Source organism: Parasteatoda tepidariorum, chromosome 6 (assembly GCF_982258835.1).
Source record: "Parasteatoda tepidariorum strain Cologne lab strain chromosome 6, Ptep-v5.0, whole genome shotgun sequence".
Taxonomy (NCBI): Eukaryota; Metazoa; Arthropoda; class Arachnida; order Araneae; family Theridiidae; genus Parasteatoda; species Parasteatoda tepidariorum.
The window spans coordinates 983,387-1,008,948 of NC_141760.1; the positions used below are offsets into that span (position 1 = coordinate 983,387).

Genomic DNA, 25,562 nt, shown 5'->3' on the forward strand with positions numbered 1-25,562 from the left:
TCGCACCGACCACAGTACTGACGTAAAATATCCTCAGTGGTAGATGGATCATAGGTTAGAGTCCTCTTGTCGCCAGGCTAACTGTGGAAGGGTTTCGTGGTTTTCCACACAAATGCTAACCTGCATTTGCGTTCCATCTAAATGTCAACGAAGGCAAATGTTTCCAAATATTTGATCCAGGAGTTCACTTATCTTCTGGATTGTGTTCAAAATGACAAGGCTACTGAGTTGAATCTTAGTAGTCGTAAACCCATAATCGGGTCGGCGGTTATAAAATATCTCATGCCAAAACCAAAGCAGTTGGCATTCCTGGATGGAGGACATAAAGGCCTTGCTTAATCAGGATAAGCGTTAACAACGGTTATAAAAAAAATTAAGTAATTACTTTATAAAACCAAAATTATCTCAGTAGTATAACTCTGCTTAATTTTTCCATGAGTAAATTATGTCTTTAGATATTCGCCAATTTAAAATTGTGGAACTAAATTTTGTTGATATTTCACTTTTAGAGCCCAAAAAAATATTCTAAAATAAGAACTTCATCTCCAGTGAACTTAGATAAGGTTAATATAATCAATCCTTTAACTTTTTAGTCAATACCTGTTTCACTGCATCAAAAAATGTTTATATCCATTTAACTTGATGAAACTAATAAACATGTATGAACAATATATTTTATCAGAAATATTTCAATAAATGATACAAAAATAAAATTTATTTAAAATTTGTACACTATTTTAGTTAACAGATATGTAATAACAATACTTGTTTGGCACTTTCTTTAAGCACTTAACTGTTCTTTTCAGGAATTTTCATAGTTACCTGAAAAGTGAATTATGTTTAACAAAAATTCAATTATACCGTAAAAATCTTAACAACAAAATATGGCAATAATTTAATTATACGGTAAAAATCTAATATAAAATTCTTCCAGCTATGTACTGTAAAACTGATGTTGGGAAGAAAAATCGAAGAAAAAAAAATTACAAGAAGGTTGTTAATTTAAAACAACAAATTATAACACATTTTGAATTCGTTGCAAGATCGAAAAAATATTCCATATCTGAGCAGTTATCACGCTTCGTAGCAGTTCAAAATTGGAATTTTTTTTTTTTTTGTAATACTAGTATAAAAAAAATTAAACTACTTTTTTTATTTAATTATTTTCTTCAGAACGAATTTTATTAATATTCGTTAAAATAATTTTATTAATAGAGCAATGGACTTATACTTTTGATAGTATTATGAAGCCGTTTGTTCGCAGGTACTTCTCATTCATCATTGTTTCTTCTCTTAAAAATCAATATAAATATTTTGTTCATAAAATATGTAATTATTATAATTTTATGTAAGCACATTTGTTAACATGATAATCGGAACCACAAGAAAGGATACCTAAGCTTGAGTAAGTAATTAACTTGAAAAAATATTTAAACTTGCAAGTATAATATGTGAGTCACTAAAAGAAGTAATAAATTAACTTGTTAACAATATATAATGATAACATTCTATCATATAAATTTTTTTTTTTAAAATCTTTCTTGAGTTTTTTATATTTTTAAAAATTTCGAAATGGTAATTTTTATATTTATTAATATTTTTTTGTTACTTGTGACATCAAGTTAAGTGCACTCTCATAAAATGAAGATCTCCTGAAGAAAAATAAAATTTTCTAGATAGGACTAATTTAAAGCAAAAAGGTGTGTGAAGAGTTTAAGAAAAAAACTTCAATAACTTTAACTAGCGTTAAATTCAAAAATGCAAATGACTCTTTCAACATATCAAATTCCAATTCTGTATTTGCATTTCTGCGAACTTCACAGTGGCTCACAAGATATTTTTACTACTAGTTTAACAGCTCATTAAAATTTATTGTATTGTACCTCTTGAACATTTTTTACATACTTTCGTAATTTCAAGTTTAAATTATTCTGCAACAAAACAAAATTTTACCTTTATTTGAACACCTAAAACAATGGCCACATTTACTATTTTTAAATATAGAGAGACATGCATTAAAATATAGCCAGTATCAATTTTTAATATTCCCTTATATAAAATATTTAAATTTGTAATTGTTGTTGATTTGTAATTTTTTCAAGTCAACTTAAATCAAATAACTTAAATGGTGCTTCAATTATTTCAAAAAAAAAAAAAAAAAAAAAAAAAAAATTGTCACTTCACATTTTAGCAAAAAAATAACTTAGTGGTTGATCCCTCAATTTAAAACTTTTGTTAAGCGGAATCTATCATTTTTAAAAATCATATGAAAGAGAGGAATCAATAATTGTGACTTGGGCAAAACTCTTACAAACAAAATTTGTTGTTACATTTGCTGATTATAATAAATAAACGTATGACCCCCCTGAATTCATCACATTATTTGGTAATGTATAATTTTTATTGAATTTCATTTTCATAAAATAACTGAAATCCAAAAAATGCAAATTAATAAATCCTGTTGGTAAGCCTATGTATAAACCAGGGATGGGCAAACTGTGGCCCGTCGGAAGGTTTTATCTGGCCTGCGGAGAGAATTTTAACTTGCCGATCCCTGGCGAATATAAACAATATACATTATACATTCATTTTCTTGTTTACTTTGTTTAAAGCTATTTTTGTTTTTTCTTTTTTAACAAAGTACTAATGACTTTTTTACTTTCTCTATTTTTGTTCTACAAAACATAAATTGATGGAAATAGCTAGCACAGACAGCTTCAATTGGTAAAATTCTAAAAGCAGAAGTTCTTTATAGAATAGCCGTAGATTGGCTCCAACTAGCGTTTGTCTTTCTCGAGGAGCAAACTTATGGAATCTAATATAGGTGAATTGTACTTCACATGTGGCACACTGTGCATTTTAAGCTCCAACGAGCAGACAATCTAACAATCATCTGAAGCAGTTGTTTCTAAATATGGCAAAGCTTGAGTTTTACAAATCATTACCAAAAGCTAGTTTCCAAAATCAAATATTTCAGGCCCAGGAAATCAGTGCTATGTTTGCTTAATCTTATATATGTGAATAAGAGTTTTCAACTATGAACCTTAGAAAAAATCAGAAGTAGACTAACAGACAAGCATGCTTCGTTTCTTAAAATAAGCACATCTCACTTCAAACCTCAATGTAAGGAACTTTTTAAAATGAAATCGCATTTTCGTTATATATTAAATTCATTTCATTATATATTTAAATTAAAACTTGCATATCGTTTTTTTTAAAGAAGTTTTTACTCGGCCCGCCAAACTCCCCCCCCCCCCGATTTTTTGCCCTCGCCTAAAAAAGTTTGCCCATCCCTGGTATAAACCATGCATTACTGTTTCCATTCAATTTCAGAAAGAAAAAAAAATTCCCCGACTTTTCCAGGTATAACAGGAAAATTTTCGATTTGGGAGCAAAAAAATATTATTGAATGAGGATGAAAGGGTGGAAAAGCTTCACTAAAATGTGAAATTAAAAAAAAAAAATATTTGTAATGGATGTTAGAATCATTTAAGTCTAATCTCAATAACTGATTACTGTAATTGACAATTCTAAGACTGGATATTTTCCAGGTTTTTGCAAAAAAAAAAAAAAAAAAAAAATGAAGCTTTTCCAGACTATTCCCTGCTTTTTAGAGCAAAAATAAAATTCTCTGACTATTCCTGGTTTTCCCTGAAAGGGAGCTACGATGCGTTTAATTAATGGATAGGCCTAAGTTCAAACAATTGGAATTTTGTGATTTTTACCAGCAATATAAATTAAATGTTGGATCGAAAATTGAATAATATAAATTCAAAATGGAAAAGGTGAACCTTTTTTAAAAACTCCTTTTAGAAAATTGTACAGATTGATTGATTTAATCTAACACAATATCATATGCAAATATTTAAGGGACAGACAAGGGAAAATAAATAAAAAGTTTGCAGAAAATTTTTTTAGAAAAAAAAATGTGTACTTCATAGTCGTTTAGCAACGTGCATAATTTAAATACAATCATCTAAAAATGCCTAAATATTAAAAGTTAAGATGTAAGTTACAATCGAAGTCAGAAGGTGGTGTGTATGCCAATACGACAAGTGCGCCTTCCATGATTATGCGATTAACCGGTTGCCTGCTGCATGCATTTACAGTGAAATCTCCATCAGGCCACAAATACCGCTGTACGAAGTGTATTCTCCTATGTACTCCCACCGATATTTTAATAATGCTAGGTGGTAACAAGAATATCTCTCTCCATTTGTTTTAATGATATCGTGTTTTTGCTGTTTCTCATCTCGCCACTTTACACGATCAGTTTGAATCTCTTTGTCGAGTAAAGAGGACTTAAAATCTTTACCCTAATTCGTTGAAATTTCGAAAAGAAAAATGGAAAACATATTTCTTGGTGAGTTAAATAGTAGTGAACAAGAAAGATTTTACAAGGCTCACAATAATTTTCTTAATAATTTGCTTTTGTATTACTTTTATAACACTCCAATAGTTTTGCTACTTCCTGTGAAATATCTTTTCACATACATATGCAGGGTTGCCACAGAAAAAAAATGAACAAAATAGTTGCTTCTAGTAGCCTAAAGCAAGAAAATAGTCGCCTAAAATTATGAAAATAGTTGCCTAAATAAGAACAAAAAATTTTCAATACTACGACTAAAATTTTTTTAAATGTCTCCCATTGTAATATACCACGATCCATTTAGTCAAGTTGACGGACAATATGATAATTTTCAAATAAACGTTAGTGTTCTAGCACTAAAGTTTTATATAAAAAAAATTTGTATAATTTCAGAACATTAAATACTTTTAAATGCTAGAATTAATGCAAAAAAATATTTATTTTTTTTGGAAAAAAAAACAAAAAAAAAACTCTTTTTTATTAATTTTTCCTTTCACATAATTTTTCTTTTTATCAATAATTCATTTAGCAAATATATATATACAGTAGAGTCCCGATTATCCGAGTTAATGTGGACCACGACTAACTCGGGTAACTGAAAAACTAGGTTAAAACGAAGAGTATAAAAAAAGAAAGGAAAAGAGTTGGTATAAATGTAATAAAGAAATAAAAAATTTATACGAGTATACCACATACAATTCCTATTATTATTAAAAAGCTTACTTGAAAAAACTTAAAAAGTATACTTTGCGAGAATTAAAGAGTTTTTACTTAAAAAAAGTCCTTAATCGTTTTTTGTTTTACATAACTTTGGTGCTTTTCTGCAGCAATGTGTCAGCATTTTTTAGGGATAACAGGAAGGCTGGTGTCGCCTCATTTTGTTGTTCTATGTATTCAGTAGCATTTTCGACAGCTTTAAGTTCATCTGTGTGAGAGATTTTTATATGTTGATTTTCATCGTCACTGTCTCCATCATCTTAGCTAGGTTCATTTTCATTATTGACGATATTAACGATCATTTCATGGGATCAAGTTGTTAGATTTTGTTTTCCCGAGTGTTTAGAAGATAAAATTCAGATTTATTTTTCGGCGGTATTTTTAAAAATAAAAAATAAACTAGAACAAAAAAAAAACTTAAAATATTTGATAGCTCGGTTAAAGCGGAAACTCGGATAACCGGGGCTCGGATTATCGGGACTCTACTGTATATATATATATTGAAAAAGTGATTACTAAAATTCGAAATTCATACATTATAGTGTCATATTAAAAATTGGGTTCTTTAAAATCATGCAGTTTCATAGCAATAACTGTTGAAAAGGCGATTGAGAAACAAAATAGATTCACAATGGAATCTGTGCGAATTGAGTGCATTAAAAAGTGATTACTCAAATTTGCAATTTAATATTTTTTTAATTTTTAGAAGAAAAAAAAATTCATTATGTTCAGAAGCTACATCGGGCCGCAGGTTGTCAACCCAATTTATGCTAGAAAAAACATTGCAGAGCACAAAAAAATCTCACAATAGTCTCCTTTTCCTGAAAATAGTTGCTTTTATAGCCTTTTTAGGCAAAAAAAGTAGCAATAGTTGCCTCAGGTCAAAAATAGTTGCAAATAGTCGCATTTTAGTCACCTGTGGCAACCCTGCATATGGATATCCTTCTCAAGTAGTCAAATAAGATTCACCCCAATACAGACCTGATCAGAAACTTAGCTGTAACCCAAATATGGTTAACGCGGCAGTCAATGTATTAATCTGCAACTATTACCTGCTATAGTCTTAAAATAAATAGAAACTATTTCTTCAAACAAGTAATCCACTGTTATAATTGGAATGTTTTCAAATGATAGAAAATAAAAGGGAAAATAAACTATGTCTTCAGTCGTCTTCTCCCCCTTATTGCACATACAGTAAATGATTCCAAGAAGCCATTTTTAAATCTTCAAAAAGTAAAGTTTATGTTTACTGTGTTTGACCATTAATGACACTAACATATTGATGACATTCTGTGAACAATCATTGTTTTACAATAGTTCACATAAGCCTGAATTCTATCATTTAGTAATAAAAAAATTACTTAACCATATTTAATTTTAGCAAAAGTTTAACAGCAAAAGGAAAAGAAAATTTAAACACAACAATATTTTATTGCATTTTTGTTAGAATTCAAGTGTTTACTTAAAAACTTTTTTTCTACATTAAGTAATTGTTAAAAAATTAGAATTTGCACTATTACACAAACAACAGATCAATGTATGTCATTTCTGTGTTGCATAAAATTGCCAAGCTCCATGTCTCATTTTTATAGAAGTTTTTTTAAGAAAAAATATTTTGTGAAATTCAGGGTTCACGAGAAACTTATTCATTCAAAAAGCTTTGTGTTTTTCCCCATTAACAACATAGAAAATGCACAGGGAATCTAGATTTACATTATTTAAAAAAGTTTGCCATTGTAACTTACCGTTTTGATTTCACTATAAGCTTGGAGACCATACTCTCCAAGTTCTCTTCCGATTCCAGACATCTTAAAACCTCCGAAGGGTGCTTGAGCCGAAAACACGTCATAACAGTTAATCCTAAACAGTAGATGCACATTAATTATATGCAAAAATGGTTATATTATTTTTATTTTCTTTTACAGCAAAAAAAGATATCAGTTTGACAACCATCAAAAGATATCAGTTGAGGCGAACCTTAGTGTTAAAAGTTAAACATAAGTTCCAAAAACTGTGTGATAATGTGGATTGAATATTATAATCAGTACCAGTCAATTGATAATCAAAACACTAATTTTGACTACTTTTATAACCGTCATTGAACAGCCGACCCATTTTTTCCGGTTTACGGCTACTAATGTTCAATTCTTGCCTTGTCATTTTTAATTCAATCCAGAAGACAAGGAAACTCCTGAATTAAGTATTGGGAGAAATTTGTCTTTGTGGAGAACTTTTTGATGGAACCAACCTGCATTTGCATTACATGGAGAGGAAAACCACGAAACCTCCCATGGTTAGCCTGATGGGAAGGGGACTCTAACCCATGATCTGTCTACCACTGGCGATATTTTAAGGTTGGTGAAAGCCAGATACAGAATTCGCATTTACCTCATAGGAAGGCGAACGCTACCCCTGAGCCCCCACGGCTCAAGTTTGACTAATTAGTATACTTTATGTACAGGGTACAAAAAAAAAAGCAACCATCCTGAATAACTTTGGATCGAATGATAGGAATTTTGGGTTTTGAGGCTCAATCTTAATGGTGTGAGAATATCCATAAACATGCCAATTAATTAGTGAAGACAATATTTTAGTTCTTAAAATCAGACACAAAAGTGCTCTTTTTCAGAATTAACTCCTCCCCCAACTCGACAGATTATTTAAAAAGTTCATAATTAAGTAAGTCAACGTAATGTGCTTATTCACTCCTAAAATTGGATATTCAAGACATTTGTGATGGTTGGTTAATGTTCAGGAGACTAATCATTAGAGTTTACATTATTTTAGTATTAATTAACATTGGGAATATTAAAGTAACAAAGAGGAATATAAATCAGTACAGTGCATGATGCTACAGACACAGCTTAGATTGTTCAGGCGAATGAAAAGTTCTTCTTTTATGTTAATCTATGAGTATATGTAACAATTATAATAGATTAAAGCTGATAGAAACATTAAGAAAATATATTGATTATGAACAGACATTTTTTCACAAGTATTAAAGATCCTTAGGTGGCACTAGTGCAGATGAACTTTTTTAGCGTCATTAGTGCAGTGGCAGGTATTTGCACTCCTCAATAATTAGAAAATTCAAAAAGTCCTCTTAATATTTCAAACATAAAAATTCACGAACTTACAATTTAAATTTCAATAATTAAAAGAAAAAAAAATTACAGTTGGAAGACTTTTTTTTCAGAAGTAAAATTTTGAGAACTTTTATATTGTAACTGTGCATTTCAATAGTCCCCTCAAAAATTAGACACTCATTAATTGCCCTGTAATGTTAAGGGTTCTGAGGCTGTACCAAGTTTTAATTTTATCCAAAAGCATGAAAATTGAGTAGAAAGCACTAACTGCGAGGAGAGAGCAAGGTTTAGACTGGAGGGTGGTATAATTGTAATCAAAGCAAAACTCATTAAGATGTAATTATTATTTTTTTATGATAAATGCCACACACAGAGTGAAGAAGACATCAAAAGGGTAACACATAAACAAAACATGATGATGTGCATACTATAACAAAATTCAGTAGTTAGAAACAAACAATTTGCAACAAATTTTATCTTTATCATCGAAGTACAAGTGGTCGCTCCATTTAAACTCTCACATAATTTACGACATAACATAGATGCGAACACACCTAGTCAAAACTAAATTATTATAATTACATCTGATTTAAAAATATATGCAAATATCATACCTTGACATGAAAAGACGCAATATGAGGCAACATTCTATAACCTCACTCATTAATGGCAGATCATGCCTTCATCCAAACAGTAGTAAATAAAAAGCTTAAATGTAAACAAACCAAGGGAATTTTGAAATGTAACCTCCACTCACAGACACAGTTGGCACTGTCGATTGACAGAACGCTACACACTTGCAAAAAACTAACATTTCTGTAATGTTTGGCAACTGTTTGGCGATCGTTCAGGCGCATTGTGTCACCCCTTCGGGGGCATGCGAGGAATCGAGGTAGATGTATGTTTATCTTGGTTGGGAGAGGTTCTCCCTTGGTTGTTTAAGAGCTGGATGCTCGAGTATAAAAATAATGACTAGTTTCTTTTAGTTTTTAATAAAGTTAAGTTTATTATTATGAAAATCTGGTGTGATTATTTGCATGGAATATAGTCATTACAATTTCATCAAAAAAGAGAATAGAATTTTAGAAAAGTATTATTAATAAACTTAATTTATTTTATAACTGTCGTTGAACAGCCGACCCAATTTTTTAAATTTACAACTACAAATTTTCAACTCCATAGCCTTGTAATTTTGAACCCAATCCAGAAGACAAGGAAATTCCTGGATAAAGTATTGGGAGAAATTTGCTTTCGTGGAGGACTTTTTGATGGGACTAACCCGTATTTGCATTGCATGGAAAGGAAAACCTCTCATGGTTAGCCCGCAGGGAAGGGGACTGTAACTTATGATTCGTCTACCACTGTGGTCTATGCGAGCCAGCTGTAGAATTCATATTGACTAGCCATCGCTGAGATTCGAATCTGGTTCCCCTCATGAGAAGGTGAATGCTCTATTTAGCCTATCTAATGAGCCCCCAAGGGTCAGATAATAAAATTGTTGCAACCTTTGAAACGAAAATGAAGAACACTTCTTTTTGAACCTATTAAATGCATACACATCAGGATTGGAGAGAATGGTTTAATGCCCTTATTTGATTATCATTGGTGTAAAGTAATTTCTCCTCAACCTTTTGACCGTAAAACAATAACCATCAAAGAAAATTGATACTTAGAATAAACATGAAAAGAGTTGATAAATATTTTTTCAGTTCCATTACTCTTTAATTTCGGAGAAGAACCGTGGCAACTATTGGAACCATTTTTTTTTTATCATGAATATAATTTTTTAAACTTTCCATATTTATAATTCTTAATTTGCATAGGGTCGATACTTTGGTATTTAGAATTCTGTGGTGTAAATATAAATTTAGAATTACTCTTACCAAACAGTACCAGCTCGAAGACCACTAGCGAAGTACATAGCCTTGTCAATATCTTTAGTGAATACACTTGCTGCTAATCCGTACATTGTTTTATTAGCTCTTCCTAACAATTCTTCAGCTGTTTTAAACTTCAGAATTTGCATCACAGGCCCAAAAATCTAAAGACAAAATTAATGATAAATTAATAGACTCTTGATGTAAATATGATAAAAAAAAGGAAAAAAATTGTCGAAAAAAGTAAAATGGAAAGAAAAAAAGTTACTTAAAAGGTCGATTTACCATCCATATATATTATTATAATATTTTATAGTCAGTAAATTATAAAAATAAGTGGGGAAAAACAGAAAAAAAGATAATTGCAATAAACAAGGATTTGATTTAAAATTAAAAAAACTTTTAAATTATTCATCATTACATAAAGTAGAAAACATTTATGAAAACCAATATTAATTGTTATGATACAAATAAATGTTTTTTAAAGTAAATGCATAAATGAATGTGTTTTACTTTAGAATCATAAGCATAATGCTTGGAATTTTAATTTCCAAGGAATATGAAGAAATTATTCCTCCCTTTTATATGTCCAGGTTGGATGCTCATTTCCAAAGTAGTCATTTTCAAAATGATCTTATATAATTTTATTTATATGATATTCATATATATTAAAATTGATATATAAATGTTAAATATTGCATTATTTTCATTAGTTCTCATTGTTCACAATTTGGTGTCACTAAATCAAGGAAATGGTCTTTCTCCAAACAAGTTTAGTCCCAATTTGTCTAAATATTCCATCAAAAGGGATATGCAGTCTAACATCCCTTTTGTAAAGATTAATAAATATAACTGTGGCTGAAATTGCCACAGAAGCTTGCGTGACCCATGCCACAAGCACCCGTAATTCAAAGTTGTATACATGCAAAATGTATATAATAAGGTTAAGAGATAAACCATGATTGGTTATATTTACATAAATTTTTTTGTTTCTCTTTAAGTCTTTTAATATTTTGTATTAAAACAAGCTGTTGCTTCATTTTCTAATCTTACTTAAGTATTTCCGTTGCATGTTAAGCACAATTACACACAAAATAATCATAAGTTTTAAAAATTTCTTCTGAGATTCATAAAAATAACTTCACAGTTTGTATAATCTTCCCTCTTATATTTTGAAATAAATTAATAATCAAAGTCAAAAAGATGGCATTCAAGTTAATAAGAATAGGGCAGATGGTTGGATGTTATGTTTCTGAGGTATTGAGTAATTCAAATGACTTACCTCTTCATTTGCAATCCTCATATTATCTTGAACATCAGCAAATACTGTAGGACTGACAAAGAAGCCTTTATCACCCACTCTTCCTCCTCCGCATAACATCTTAGCACCCTCTTCATTACCACTTTTAATCAAATTCAATATCTTTTCCATTTGAGTTCCATCTATCTAAAGTTATTTTTTTAATAAATAAAATGTTATAAAATATGGCTTAGAAAAACCTATTCACACTACACATGAATAAGTACAGACAGACAAAAAGGTAGAGCCACCACAAGAGACTCTACAGACAATTCCAGCTTCCATGCTTTCTACAAGTCTTTAGTGGAAAGCATGAAACCTGCAAGACTGTTATTAGATTTTTATTCAACTTTATTGGAAGAAAATAGGGTCATTTCACCACTTGAACTTCCAATAACTAAAAAAAGAAAAAAAACTTCCACTTTAACTTCCAACATGACATCTAATGTTATCCTATTGAAAGTAACAAATGGTTTGAACTTGCAAAACTGTAAGAGGCAAAATAATGCAGATCAAAAGATTCAGTTCATGCCAGGAGAAGCGCCACCAGATTAGACCACTGATATACAAAGATCAAAGATTTTTAAATCACCGCCGACTTGGCAAGTCAAAAAACAAGCAAGTCATTTTCAAACCCCTCTATATTAAAGTTTTTAACAAAATTTTATTAAAGAATTTAAAAATTTGATATGATGCACTTTTAATAATATAGTTATTTCATTGAAAATTCCTACTGAGCCATGAATTTATATTTGAACTTTTATTTAACAATTTTTTAATAGAGTCATGTAAAAATTGTAAGTATTTGCATGGGAATGAACTTGGTGAATCACCTTTCTACATGTTTTTTTATTGATATGGGAAAAGTAATGACTATAATTGGTAAAACTGTGATCTCTCAATGATTCCAGTAAGTACACATAATATTAGGCCAAACATTTTCAGCAATCAATTCAGACAGTTATAATTTAAAAGCTATGTGCAATGCGAAAAAAAAAAGAGTGAACAAAGCTTAAATTTGTTTAAAAGTTAAATTTTTATTTATTTATTTTTTTAAAAAAAGTATAATTTAATCAAAGAGCATAACATTTCTTTAAGTGATATTGGACTCTATGTTTTTAAAGAAGTCTAATAGAATTAATTTCAATTTCATAAGAATATCAAAGATCCATTCATGTGAATATTATAGAATTCTTAAGCGAATAATGCAGAATATTAGGTTAAGAATACCTGAAATTAAAATCTAATTGCATCTGCAATATCTTTCAGGAAAAATTGGTTTTAATTGCAACACGTTAAAATTTAGTGCAATTTGAAATAGTGAAAGAATTGTATGGAAGTTAGAAGAAAGAAATGCCAAGATACTTAAAAATTTTAAGATGTTTCAAATTAATATTGAGTTATTACTTTATCTCCCTACCTGTGTTAACATACCATCAATTCAGGCATTTATAGGGCAGATTTATTGACCACTCTTTCAGGGGCACCATAATAGGTGGGTCAACGTTGCTCCCACAGTATGGACAGATAGTACAGAGAATGAAAGAAGATTCATGCCTTGCACGGGATTCGAACCCAGAACCTTTCTAATGCAATGCCAGTTCCCTGACCCCTACACATTCGGACCATCTGTTGTCACTTCATAATTAATAAAAAAATTTTAAAAAAAGTTTACATTTTGAGAAGCAATAAATCAGCAAACTTTATAATGTTAAAATTTTTCAATTAACTCTCTTTTAACAGGTCTTTAAGGTAAACAAACTCCAAGACACACATTATTCAATAAATAATTAATAGATGATAATGATAATTAATGTCAATTTCATACGTTTTCCTGTAGGTTAAATGACATAAAAAATTAGTATGATAAAATATATTTAATAAATAGATTTTATAATACTGATAAAATATAGTCATTTATGAATAAAAATAAGTTTTTCTCCCCTTATGATGAAAAGAAATAGAGCCGATAATCAGATAAAAATAACATGAAAAAATGAGCCACACTCATAAGTTCCAAAAGTAAATTAAAATTAATCTGCTTTAATTTTTCTTACATTTACAGCTCACGTTGCAAACCCTAAAAAATATAATATATTCCATTCCACATAATATAGTAATGACCTGGATTATTTTTTTCTAAAAGAGCAAATTTATTTTTCATTTTATTAGTTTCTTTTTTCCAGCAAACAAAACAAAACTAACAGCTAACCTGATGTACATTTTTACAAGACCCACTATTTTTGGAGCCATTTATATCCTTACTTCATCATAATAAAGTTTTTCCCTAAAGCTATAAATTTCGTTTTTTAAGGAAAATAATGATAATTCAGCATTTCAAAATGTCAGGAAAAACTCATGCAGATTAGGTTTTAACATTACAAATTTTGTATTCGTAATCAGATGAAGTTAGTCAGTCCCACTCTTTCATTGTGCTTTGACATCATTACTTGATCATTTGTATTAATTATGAGAATTAACAATGTTTTCATAAAAAAGCTAATTTTTTTTTTAAAATTGAAGTATGGAATTCTGCCATTGATTTTTTTTTTCAAGACTGATTTCAGTCCTCAAGACTGAAGAGGTTTGCACTCATGAAAAAACCCAGTTTTCACAATAGACAATAGTAGGGAGGGATTAAAGTTGTAGAAAGAACATTTGAAAGCAGTAAAAATAAAAAAAGGTACATTTTTTCAGATTAATCTTATACGATAAGTATAATAAAACATTTAATAATAAATATACAAAATAAGTATAATTTTGAATGGCAGAAATTGGATAAACATTTATTTTTTTTTAAAATCTCAAAATGATTTTAAAAATGTCAATAATTAAATTTCAATATAATTTTTACGTATTTAAAAATATGACATTTAAGAGTGACATAGGATGCTAACAAGAAGCCAAAGAAAAATGAATTATTAAATTACCTGTGGTCCTTGTTCCGTCTTGGAATCAAAGGGATTACCAATTTTTCTCTTCTTTGTGATTTCGACAGTTCTTTCAACAAAACGATCGTAAATTTCTTCTTCTACAAAGATTCTAGAGCCAGCACAACAACACTGGCCTTGATTGAAGAACAGACCAAAATGTGATGTATTAATTGCATGGTCAACTGAAAAATTTATTATGATCAAGCATGATAGAGTACATTATATTTGATAATGTATAATAAATACAATTATAGTACATAAGTTCATTAGCAAGAAAAAATCATAATTAAAGTATAAAAAACGCTTATGTTCAGTGATCCCACTAGATTTTAGAGACTGGGGAGTGCTTAGGGACTTTCATATTTCAAGGTATAGTATTTCATTTTACCAAAAGCGAGTTCCAATTGGAAATAATATACTAGGGCTGTTTTTTAAGTAAGGGCCATTTTGTTGCATACACTTAATAGGTGACATTACAACTGCCTGCGTTGCGCCCTGGTACTGCTTGGGAACAACTGTGCTCAGTTACAGTTTTGTAGGTAACCTGAGTTTCAAAATGCTCAAGTTTAACAAATCAACCGCCGTATATGAGGTACGGTCAGAAATGCGATTTTAGTTGGCAAAGACCTGTCTGCTGCAGACATCAGGGGTGATTGCGAGCCCAAGTCAAAATTCCGGAAAATTTCTTGAGTTAAAAAAAAAGTTTAAATTGAAAAATTAGAAAAAAATTTAAGCAAGTCTTTTGTTCCTTTTTCTCAATATTTCTTAGTTTACTTAAAATATTTTTAAATTTTTTACACGTACCTATGATGACCTGGAGAAGTAATTAAAATTTACAAATATTTCTTTCCTTCTTGAGTTTATGATTATAACAACTATTTACTGATAAAAAATGAATATTAATCATGAATATAAGCTTATAAAGTATATCTCTGGCTCTCCCTTACAAACAAATTAAATAAACTGTGTTTTTAAGTTCCATTTTTGAAAATTTGATCTCCGGAAACTTCTGTGATCAATAATTTTTTGAAATGTCTGGACCTTCGATCTCCGGAAACTTCCGGATCACTGTTAGCGAATAGTCCGGAAATCCGGATTTTTTCCGGAGCACAATCAGCCCTGACACATTCGCCGGCAGAATTGTGAAGTTTACGATGCTTCCTACTGGCATGCTGTCAGGAAACCCATGACAATGACTCTCTCCATAGTACAGTCTAGAGCTTTATTGCACACTTTTGGCTGGGAAGTTTTAGACCACCCCTTGATACAATCCAGACCTTGAGCTAAGCGATTTTCATCTTTTCCTTGTTTCAAATATCATTTTGGCACAACGAATATCATTTCAGTACAATGATGACGAACATTTGAAAATGGTCTTAACCTCTTGTTTATTGGAGTAGGTGGCAAGTTACTATTTTGAAAAAAAAAAAAAAAAAAGAAAGAAACATATGTAGAATCAAAAAATAAATTTGATTCATGAAAATTTTCCTTCATTTGGTTTACTTAAAAAACAGTTCTCATAAATCTGTTTTGACAATAATTTTTCAACCTTTTATAAATTACATATTTCTGACTTGGTATATTATACTTGAGAGTATAAACAAGCATCTTCCCCAATGTAAACAAAATGTGATTTTTTAACGGGAGTGACCTCACAAAGTCTTGTCTGATATTAGGTGGTCCTGTAGAAGCTGTTCTGAAGTCTAGCAGAGATGTGTTTTCATTTACTAGTTCTTCATAATGGTTTTGCAGAACAAATACTTGCACAAAGTTTAATTTTAAACAAAATAAAGCAATGAGTAAGTTTGATGTTCTAGTTTCTACAAAATTAGCATTTAAAGTTATACATGAAGAATAAATATTTTATGCTTTGATTTTTAAAAGATGCGTTTACTAAAAGGTTAGGTTTATAACTTTCTAAACCTTTATAAATTGCAGAATTTTAGGTGAAAGTAAATAAATTTTGCATTTTGACAATTTTAAACATTAAAACCAAGAATAAAAGGAAATCTCCTAGATGATTTTTTTTTAAATGTTACAAATTATCTGTGATATTGATTGGACAATAAATTTTCTACATCTTTATTCATTTAATTAATATGCATATTTATAGGCAATCCATTTATTGATATAGAAAACAAGAAAAGAGTTACGTTTGAAGAATTGTGGCCTTTAAATTCAAACACATCTGAAGTTCTGATTCCATTTTTTTCCTGTTGTGAAAAATTATGTGTCCCCTGAAACCTGTCACTTGATTCTATATGTAACGTATGATTAAATGTAGAATGCATATAATAAAACATAGGTGATCATTCAGACCATTTTTTAGACTTACTATCAGCATCTTTGAATACTATATTAGGACTTTTTCCTCCAAGTTCCAGAGTAACTCTTTTAAGGTTTGATTTAGCTGCTGCCTCCATAACTATTTGACCAACCTATGATATTAAAAAGTGAACTAAGTCAGCAGTACGCCTTAATCATGGTCACACAAATACATACTATTAAAAATTAAATTAAATTGTTTGGAAAATTAATAGGTACAATACTTTCCGTAACACAAACTTTGACATTTTGTTTCAACATCTCGACCATCCACAAGAGAGATTCATGAAATTTTAATTGCCTTTTCTTTCATTAATATTAATTTGAGATTTATAATGTAGATAGTATTTTATTTTTTTTATTTTTTTTGAAGATATTTTTATGATTTTTACTTCATCACTTATGAGTGTCAAACTAAACCTGATAGGAAACCATCTCCTGATTTGTCAATCTTAAGGAAAAAGTAGAGTGCAACAAGTTAAATAATGGATGGTTAAGAGAGTGTAATCAATAGCAAGATTCTAAAACCAGAATTGTTCCACTTATGTTGACAAAAAGAACAGGTTTCAAAGTTTAATAATTGAGGTTGCATTTAAATTAGTTTTATTAGTCATAGATTTTTTAGTACTTGCAATTCATGACATAAATAAAGTATGTGGATTGCTTTTAATGTTATTTTATGTTTTCAGCTAACGATAAATAGATTTAAAATTAAATGATTAACAGTACAAGTAATATTGTAAACAGTACAAGATGGCTGCTTTTTTAAGCTTGGACTTAAAATTATATATAAAGCTTTAAACTAAAAAACGTGTCACACGTTTTAACCACTTGTGCTCAGCTTTATACGGTAAACTGTCCATCGAAAAAAAGAGATACCTCGGTAGAACCCGTAAAAGCAATCTTGTCAATGCCTTTATGAGAAGCTATAGCACCTCCAGCAGACGGACCATAACCAGGTACGATATTCACAACACCAGGTGGGAATCCAGCTTCCTTAATCAACTGGCCAACGTAGAGTGCCGTAAGGGGAGTTTGTTCAGCAGGTTTTAGGACAACAGTGTTTCCAGTAGCAAGTGCAGGGGCTAACTTCCATGCTTGCATTAGAAGAGGGAAATTCCACTAAAAGAAAAGACATGATCTGAGGTCTAATATCTTTCTGAAAGGTAATAATAACAAACATATATGTTACTAATTTAAAATAACAAAAGTGCTGTGTTTTCATAAATTTTTTAAAAATTGAATGTAATAATTTTTTATTCTAATATTACGGGTGATATTCCAGCATTCTGTTGGGGGGAGGGGGACACACAAATTATGCCTTAATGAAGGTGAATCTATATTCCAAATTCCATAGAATAATTGCTTTAAAAAGCAAATGCTTAAATGCAAGATTCGAATTTTCCATATTGCGCGAAATATATCAGGATATTTACATTACATTGCATATTTACATTACATTACATTAAACATTACATTGATTTACGATAATATCGGCGCAAATTGAGCGCGTAAAACTTACAGGTATGACTTGACCGCAAACACCAACAGGTTCATGCCTTGTATAAGAAAAATAGTTTCCATCTACAGTCAGTGTTTTTCCATAAACCTTATCAGCAAAACCAGCATAATACCTAAAATATTTGAAACTATTCAGATCTTCATAACCAAATAATTACTTTGATTTAAATCACAAGTTATAATACTTTATGTATAGACAATTTAATATGAGTATCTATACAAATGATATTAAAGACATCAAATTCTAATTGTATTTAAACTCATTACTTAAATACTTAGTGCTATAGACAAGGAAAATTGTTCAGCATCACAATTTTTTCGGTTTTAAATTGATATAAAAAAAATGCTTGTAAAAATATTCACAAGTTGGTAGAATGTAAATTTTGAAAGCTGAATTTAGATATAATGTACCAAACACAAATATTATGTATTCAAAGTAACAAAATTAAAACAACATTATTGTAGAAAGTAACGAGTTAAAAGAAGCACTTACTGGGTGAAACTGAACCGATTAATAAGATATATTTGATATGTTGAAAAGGGTGGTGGTAGTGAAAATAAAAGTGCCAATGCAGAGAATGGTCAAAACTGTGACATATGCCGAAGATTAATTTATGTTCAAATCACAATACTGTTAATAATTGGTTCATTATACAGGTATTTATACATAATTTGATATTTAACTAATTAAGCATTTTTCTGAAATTTTAGAATGGAATTAAGTAATTCATATTTTTAAAAAAAAATGAAATTCATTTAACTATTAGGAAATGTTTATTTTTCACGAATATCCATATAAGATTTGTAATTATCAAAAATCTTCTGGTACAATCTTAGATCAGGGTGCATAACCAAATTATTCAACAAAAAAAGCACCTGTTAAGCACTTTTCAAGACCTCAAAAAATATTTTTAAGCACTGTAAAAAAAAAATAATAATTAGGCAGGGTATGAAAGTTTTGACAATTGACAGTTTTATTTTGTTTTAACCGCCATGTCAAAAAAAAATAAATAAATAAAAACTTTTTGGTATTGTTTTTGACAATTGTAAAAAATCATGAAATTTTGAATGGTGTAAAACGAATGGCGTTTTCATACGCTACGGACTGACAATACGCCGAAATATATTTTGGTTGAATTAATTACGAAACGTTGAAGAGAACAATGTGAACTGTGTCTTTTTGCATAATTCGTAGAAAAAATCAACATGGTAAAATCTCATTTTGAAAAAGGGTAAATTAAGCACTTTAAAAACACCCAATGAAAAAGGCGCCTTTAAGGGCTTTTAAAAATTGAAAATCGAAAATAAGCATCTTTAAGCTCTTTTTAAAAACTCTATGAACCCTGTACATATAAAGACTCTCCAAAAAAAAAGTTAGTCATCTTTTTTCGTAAAATTGTACAGTAGAGAACCAATTATCCGGGATGCTCGGGACCATCGCTATCCCGGATGTCTGAATTTCCCGGTTTACTGGATCGACCAGAAAGTGTCATTAATCGATGTTTTATCGAACCCGAATTACAAGGAAAAAGTGTAATGCATAAAGTAAGAGAAAAAAAAAAGGTACTCCTAACTTTAAAAAGAAAAAAAAAAATGGTAGAAAAATAACATTTAAAAGAATAAAAAAATTTGCAAGTTTAGACAAGAAAAACAAGTTTAAAAAATACAAAATTCTTGTATTTATTTTTTTAAAATAATAACAATTCCTAAATTAACTAATATAAACAAAACCAATGGTTAAATAACGCAATATATTTCATACCTAATTATACGGGGGAAACGATAAAATAAAAGGAAAACATTAATCTAAATAAAAACACTTGAAAATTATCGAACCGATAGTTAAAAAAGGCACTAGCATAAATATTAAAACCCGGAACAAGGCAAGATCAACGGAATTTTAAAAAAAAAAAAAACCTAAAGATAAAATTTATGAATGAAAAGAAGTAATTTATTGAGTGCGAAATTTATCATGAAAAGAAAAAAAATCAAACATAGTGGAATCAGAAAAACAAAACTGCAATCTGCTTCATAAAATAATCCTATGTTTAAATTAATAAACAATTCTTCGTTTATTTTATTTTTTTGTTGATAAAAGCACGATATTTAATTATAGCAGATGTGATTCCACATCAATAAAAACTTGCAAATGATACCGCACTTCCAAAGAATGAGAATTTATTCAGAAGAAAAAGATTTTATTTTTATTAATCAATGTCAAATAGATAAATATATTTTTCTCTTTCATCTTCTGTTCACTGATATGCATGCAATGCATTTTCCCCACCCCCCTCGTACATCAAACAGAAAACGAAATCAGCATGCCACACCCTTGAGCTTGATTGACGGCCTAAAGAAGAAAATAAAACATTCCTCCCTTCCCTGCCTTCAAGGTCACGGTGGAAATGACGTTTCTCTGGGTAAACGGGGAAAAAAATTCTCCCCTTCCTTACATTTTCCTCTACTCAACTTCAATTCCCGCATTTTTTCATAATCGTTCTAGTTTAAAATGGCGGGAAAACCGATCCAATTTTCCACCCGGTTTCCCGGTTATCTGGATACCGGATAAATGGTTCTCTACTGTATTAATTTATTATTACTGATGAATAAAGATTCTGGTTGACATGAATCACTTGAGAGGTAAGATAAGAACGGCATAGACTAATTTGGACATAAAGATTAGGCCTGTATTAAATGAAAAACATCTGGAGAGATGTGATGATTTGGTTCACCACTCTTTCAATGAATAAGAAATCTACAGTAAAGAATGCACTCTGTCAGCAGAGAGAACTGCACTCAAATAAGAAATAATACTTGATAAGACATTAATCACCCTATAAGTCAAACATGAAGGAAAAAAATATCTAGAGCAAAACATGAGCAAAATGAGTTGACGTATGAGTGACAGGTAAATTTATATAATTGATAATGGAATAAATTCATTGAGGTACACTTAAACTCCAGTCTAATTAACATAAAATTGAGGCCAACATAAATCATATAAAAATAAACTATAACAAGTGTTACCCCTAAATTAAAAGACATGCAAATAATATTTGATGACATTTCAATTGACAAGTCTGCCATCTGGTGACAAACCACCTGACCACAAGGTGTAAAGAAAGATTCATAAAGTAAACACACAATATCCAACCATGTCCTTTTTTTCTGGGCTTTATTTTTTAATAGCCATGGAACAAATGTCACATAATTTTGATCTAGGATAGAAACAGTGCATGGCCTCCAAAACATCACAACCAATAAGAAGACTAATGCAAAGTTATGGTACACCTTACTGTGTAAGCAAATGGATTGTTTAGTTGATAGTTACGCCTACGAGCAACATCAGCAGATTGGCATTGACAGTGATCAAATTTTCAAATAAATATCTAAAGAAAGAAATGTCTAGCAGACTGTTCATTTTGTATTAAACATAGTTTAGTATTTTCTACAGTATTTAAACTCATTGACAAGATCATCTCATAAGATGACATTATCACAAAAGAAGAGACAGGCAATGAGATCTTAATCAAAAAATTTAACAATGATGTTATTGACATTTTTTAAAAAGCAGATATTAATTCTTTTAATAGGGCACCATGAATAATAACTTTTTAAAAGCTCGAAAGTATTAAAAAAAATTAAGAATCAAAAATGCAGAAGTGTAGGGGAAGGCTTAAAAAACATAAAACCACGTTTTTTTGTTGTTGATAAAATTCCAGTTTTTCATCAATTTTGCAAATTTATTTGTTATAAAATGTTTTTATTTCTGTAAATTTTAAAAGAACTTAAATTTCTTTTATTCTTTAAAAGTTAGTTAAAAAGTAAAAGTTCTGTATGCAGTATCATTTTTGCTGTAACTGTATCGTTAAAGGGCTGCAGAGGATCCAAATCCTTAATCCCCTTTTTCTATCACATAATGGGCTAAATTCAAAAGAGTTACTTAATAAACTTTGTCAACGGTTTATTTTTTTTAATTCAGTATTATATTATGCTATGAATTAAAATCCGAAAAACTTTACTTTAGAGATTTTAATTCAGAGAATTTTAAATCATTTCCAAAACACGTTTTTATCAAAAAATTAATAAAAACACTAAAAAAAAAAAAAAAAAAAATGAAACTTTAGTTTTTTCCCATAGACAAATTTGCCACTACACTTCTACAAAAATGGAACATAATAAGTAATTTAAAGAAAAAGGAAAAATTAAAAAGGCACTTTTTATGAGCCTTAAAAGTACTTTCACAAACAGAGATTTTTTATTAAGGTTTCATGATAAAAATAACTAAAAAGCCTAAATAATAAATCAAAACATTAAAATGCTTTTTTATTATTAAAGAAGTAAATAAGAAATATAATCTATCTTTATTTGCCAACCCCAAATTCAGTTCGGAATAGAATCTGACTGCTTTCTAGCCCAGAAAACAATTATCTCCCCCAATGTTATTACTTATTGGAAAAATAAATTTCGAATTAATTAGCCCAATCAATGTAAGAGCAAAGGAGTCAAAATAAACAGAAAATTTTAGTTAACTTTTTAAACTAAAATTGATTGATTAAACTAAAATTTTAAAGCATTTTATAATACCCTCTATTGGAATTAAATATACAAAACAAAGTTACCTGAAAACTTTTAACACAAGATCCAGGTCTACATGATACGAATCGAAGAAAGGCTTTCCGTTATCTAAAGTTTCTAAGCTCTAAAAATTAATAAAATTTTATTACTGGCATTTATTTGAAATTTTTTATAACAATTGTTTTTCTCATAACATAATGAAGTAAGTTTAGTAATCTTAAAAGCATAAGAAAATGAATCCATTTATATTTCAGTTATTTATAACAATAAAAAAAATTGTTGCAAAATTAGTTTCTTTTATTAAAGATTTTAAAATAAAAGACAAAACCATTCTCTATCTCAACATCTATGTTTAAATAAAAACACACAATTTTTAACTGACTGGATAATTCCTTGTTTTTCTGATCCATATCAAGATTTTAAACAATCTTCTGTTGCACAACATAATTTCTAATCGTAGATTTGAATTTTCCTTTGCTAAAAAAATTAAACAATGCATTACTAGGAATTATTTTGTATTGAAAAATTTGAATAATTTAGTTAATGACATTTCTATATCCCTTTCTTACCAAATGTTTAGAAATAATGTTTCATTTAATGTTGCAACATCTGGTGTTCTCCCATATTCATCACCACATGTAATTATATCTATATTTGATAACCTTGCTTAAACTTGTTCAGCCTATCCTATTCATCAATAATTTTTAATCCTTTTTTTTAGATTTGTAGTTTTCTTCTTTTCACACACTCTATTTTGATACTGAAACCGGTTCCTAACCATAGAACTGAAATTATAGTATGTCTTTTTATTTGTCCTCCTTTTGCTTTGTTTACATTCATCTATCTGTAATAGATAATAGGATATAGGCAATAAAGAAATTATTCACCTTTGCACTTTAATAGTCAATTGATACAATTATTTTTACAATGCTGCGCAGCTTAAGATTGCAAATTATGAACTACTTAGAAAAACTTAATTGCTATGGTGTAAACTAAAATGGGAATTTTTTTCACTTTCTCACCATACTGCAAAAAAATGAATATTTAAATTTTTTTTTTACTGAAATTATATGTTAAAAATGACTTATTTCAAAATCACTATTCAAGGCATTGTTAGTTGTAAAACAAGAGTCATATTTCAATCAAGTTAATGAAATAAAAAAGGTAAGATAAAAGCTAAAATGAGAGGAAAAAAAGCAAACAAATGAGAAAGAAAGATAATCATGAACAGATGAGATCTTGGAGGATATTTTTAATACTCTATCACAGGGTTCGTTAATTTAAATCAACTTGATTTGACTCATGATTTAAATCAAATGAGTTTTTTAAAAAAATCATTGATTTAAATCAAATGAATTTTTTAAAAAAATCATTGATTTAAATCAATTGATTTTTTTAAATATATATAGGGTGACCCGGGGTAATTCACGATCACTCTGTTTCTGGGGTAAATAATGATCACCTAAGTTTTATTTTAAAAAAATTATATTTTTTTAAATTTGAGACATGTACAAGAATGCTTGTACACTTTACTAAAGTATAACTACATTTAGTTAATAATAGTTTTTTTGTTTAATCTAACAAAATAAGTATCTTTTAAACTGCTCTCTGTATTTTCCATTTCAAAGATGGGTATCAAAATGTGCACATTTCTGCAAAGATTCCCCTCCTTCTCTTAATAATAAATATTTTGAGTTACTTTCTTTTTCTTTGATATAAAAATAGTGTAAGCTTTTGTTTAATTGTTTCACATCTACTGTAAACATTATAATTGATTATAGGAAACTATATCAAATGTTGCCCCCTACAGATGGGGTAATTATTGATCACTGGGGTAATTCCTGATCATTGTCGTTTCTTCTTATAAATAGTTTAAAAAATAGCTAATAAATAGTTAATTTTCTTTTCTTAAATAACAGTTCATATTTATTAAGTGGAACAACTATAAAATATATTTTAACTATAATCACAAAATTTGTTTTTAGCTGTATACAAGACAAATGTGCTCTGATATGCACCATTTCTAGCTTTTCTTACCTTGCTTCTATCTTAATTTTATGTGTGTACATTGTTAGAATAATTTTTAAGTTGATAAATTAACCTAATATAAATATGGTGAGAAATTATAAGCCTAAAAAGGATACTAAGCTTCTAGAAAGCAAAAATAGTGAATTTCTTTTAATGATTGAAAATGAAAATTTCAGTGTGAGAGCTGCTGCCAGAGCTGAAGAATTAATCTTTATTCCTGCTTTTAAATAAAACGTTTTATTTGCAGCTTAAACATATCTTTTTGGTTTATTTGTTTGATCTTAATGTCTTATTTGTTAATTACCATTGTATAATTATTTTTAAACAGCCCATTTACTATAAAAACTGGTGATCAGTAATTACCCCAGAAATGATCAAGAATTACCCCGGAAATGATCAAGAGAGGGGGTAATTCCTGATCACTAAAAATTTAAGATCTTTTAAATTCTAATTAGATTTTCAAACAAAAGAAGGTAGAATAGGACTCATCTCATATAGCTTCAAACTTCCAGTAAATATTAAAATTCTATCTTGAATATTTTTTTCACAAATTAGATGTTTGCATTTTTTGATCAATAATTACCCCAGGTCACCCTATTGATTTTAAAAGTTAAAAAACAGTGTTTTAAATTATTGATACTTTTATTATTATTATTTTCTTAGTTTTAAAATTTATTTTAAATAAATTACTATGTTAATTAATTTTAGTTAACGAAATTACATTCTTTCATGGTGTGTGTTAAATTCCAACTCATTTGAAATTACATTTTTAAAAGTCTTTTGATTCTTGAGATTGAAAGTACAGATTAAAGTGCACATTTAATGCTG

The 25,562-nt window shown here is 29.1% G+C and overlaps 1 protein-coding gene across 1 annotated transcript in view; it reads right to left on the bottom strand.

Annotated features, from left to right (window-relative positions):
* Positions 1 to 697: 697 nt before the first annotated feature.
* Positions 698 to 25,562, bottom strand: part of LOC107442960 (aldehyde dehydrogenase, mitochondrial) — a 38,700-nt gene continuing 13,835 nt past the window's right edge. The window contains exons 4-12 of the mRNA XM_016056671.5: positions 22,751 to 22,830; positions 18,130 to 18,241; positions 17,487 to 17,729; positions 16,618 to 16,720; positions 14,280 to 14,464; positions 11,332 to 11,496; positions 10,056 to 10,213; positions 6,832 to 6,946; positions 698 to 822 (exon numbers count right to left, since the gene is read on the bottom strand). Coding sequence (XP_015912157.2) covers positions 790 to 822; positions 6,832 to 6,946; positions 10,056 to 10,213; positions 11,332 to 11,496; positions 14,280 to 14,464; positions 16,618 to 16,720; positions 17,487 to 17,729; positions 18,130 to 18,241; positions 22,751 to 22,830 — 1,194 coding nt within the window. The 3' untranslated portion in view covers positions 698 to 789. The remainder of the gene's footprint in view (positions 823 to 6,831; positions 6,947 to 10,055; positions 10,214 to 11,331; positions 11,497 to 14,279; positions 14,465 to 16,617; positions 16,721 to 17,486; positions 17,730 to 18,129; positions 18,242 to 22,750; positions 22,831 to 25,562) is intronic.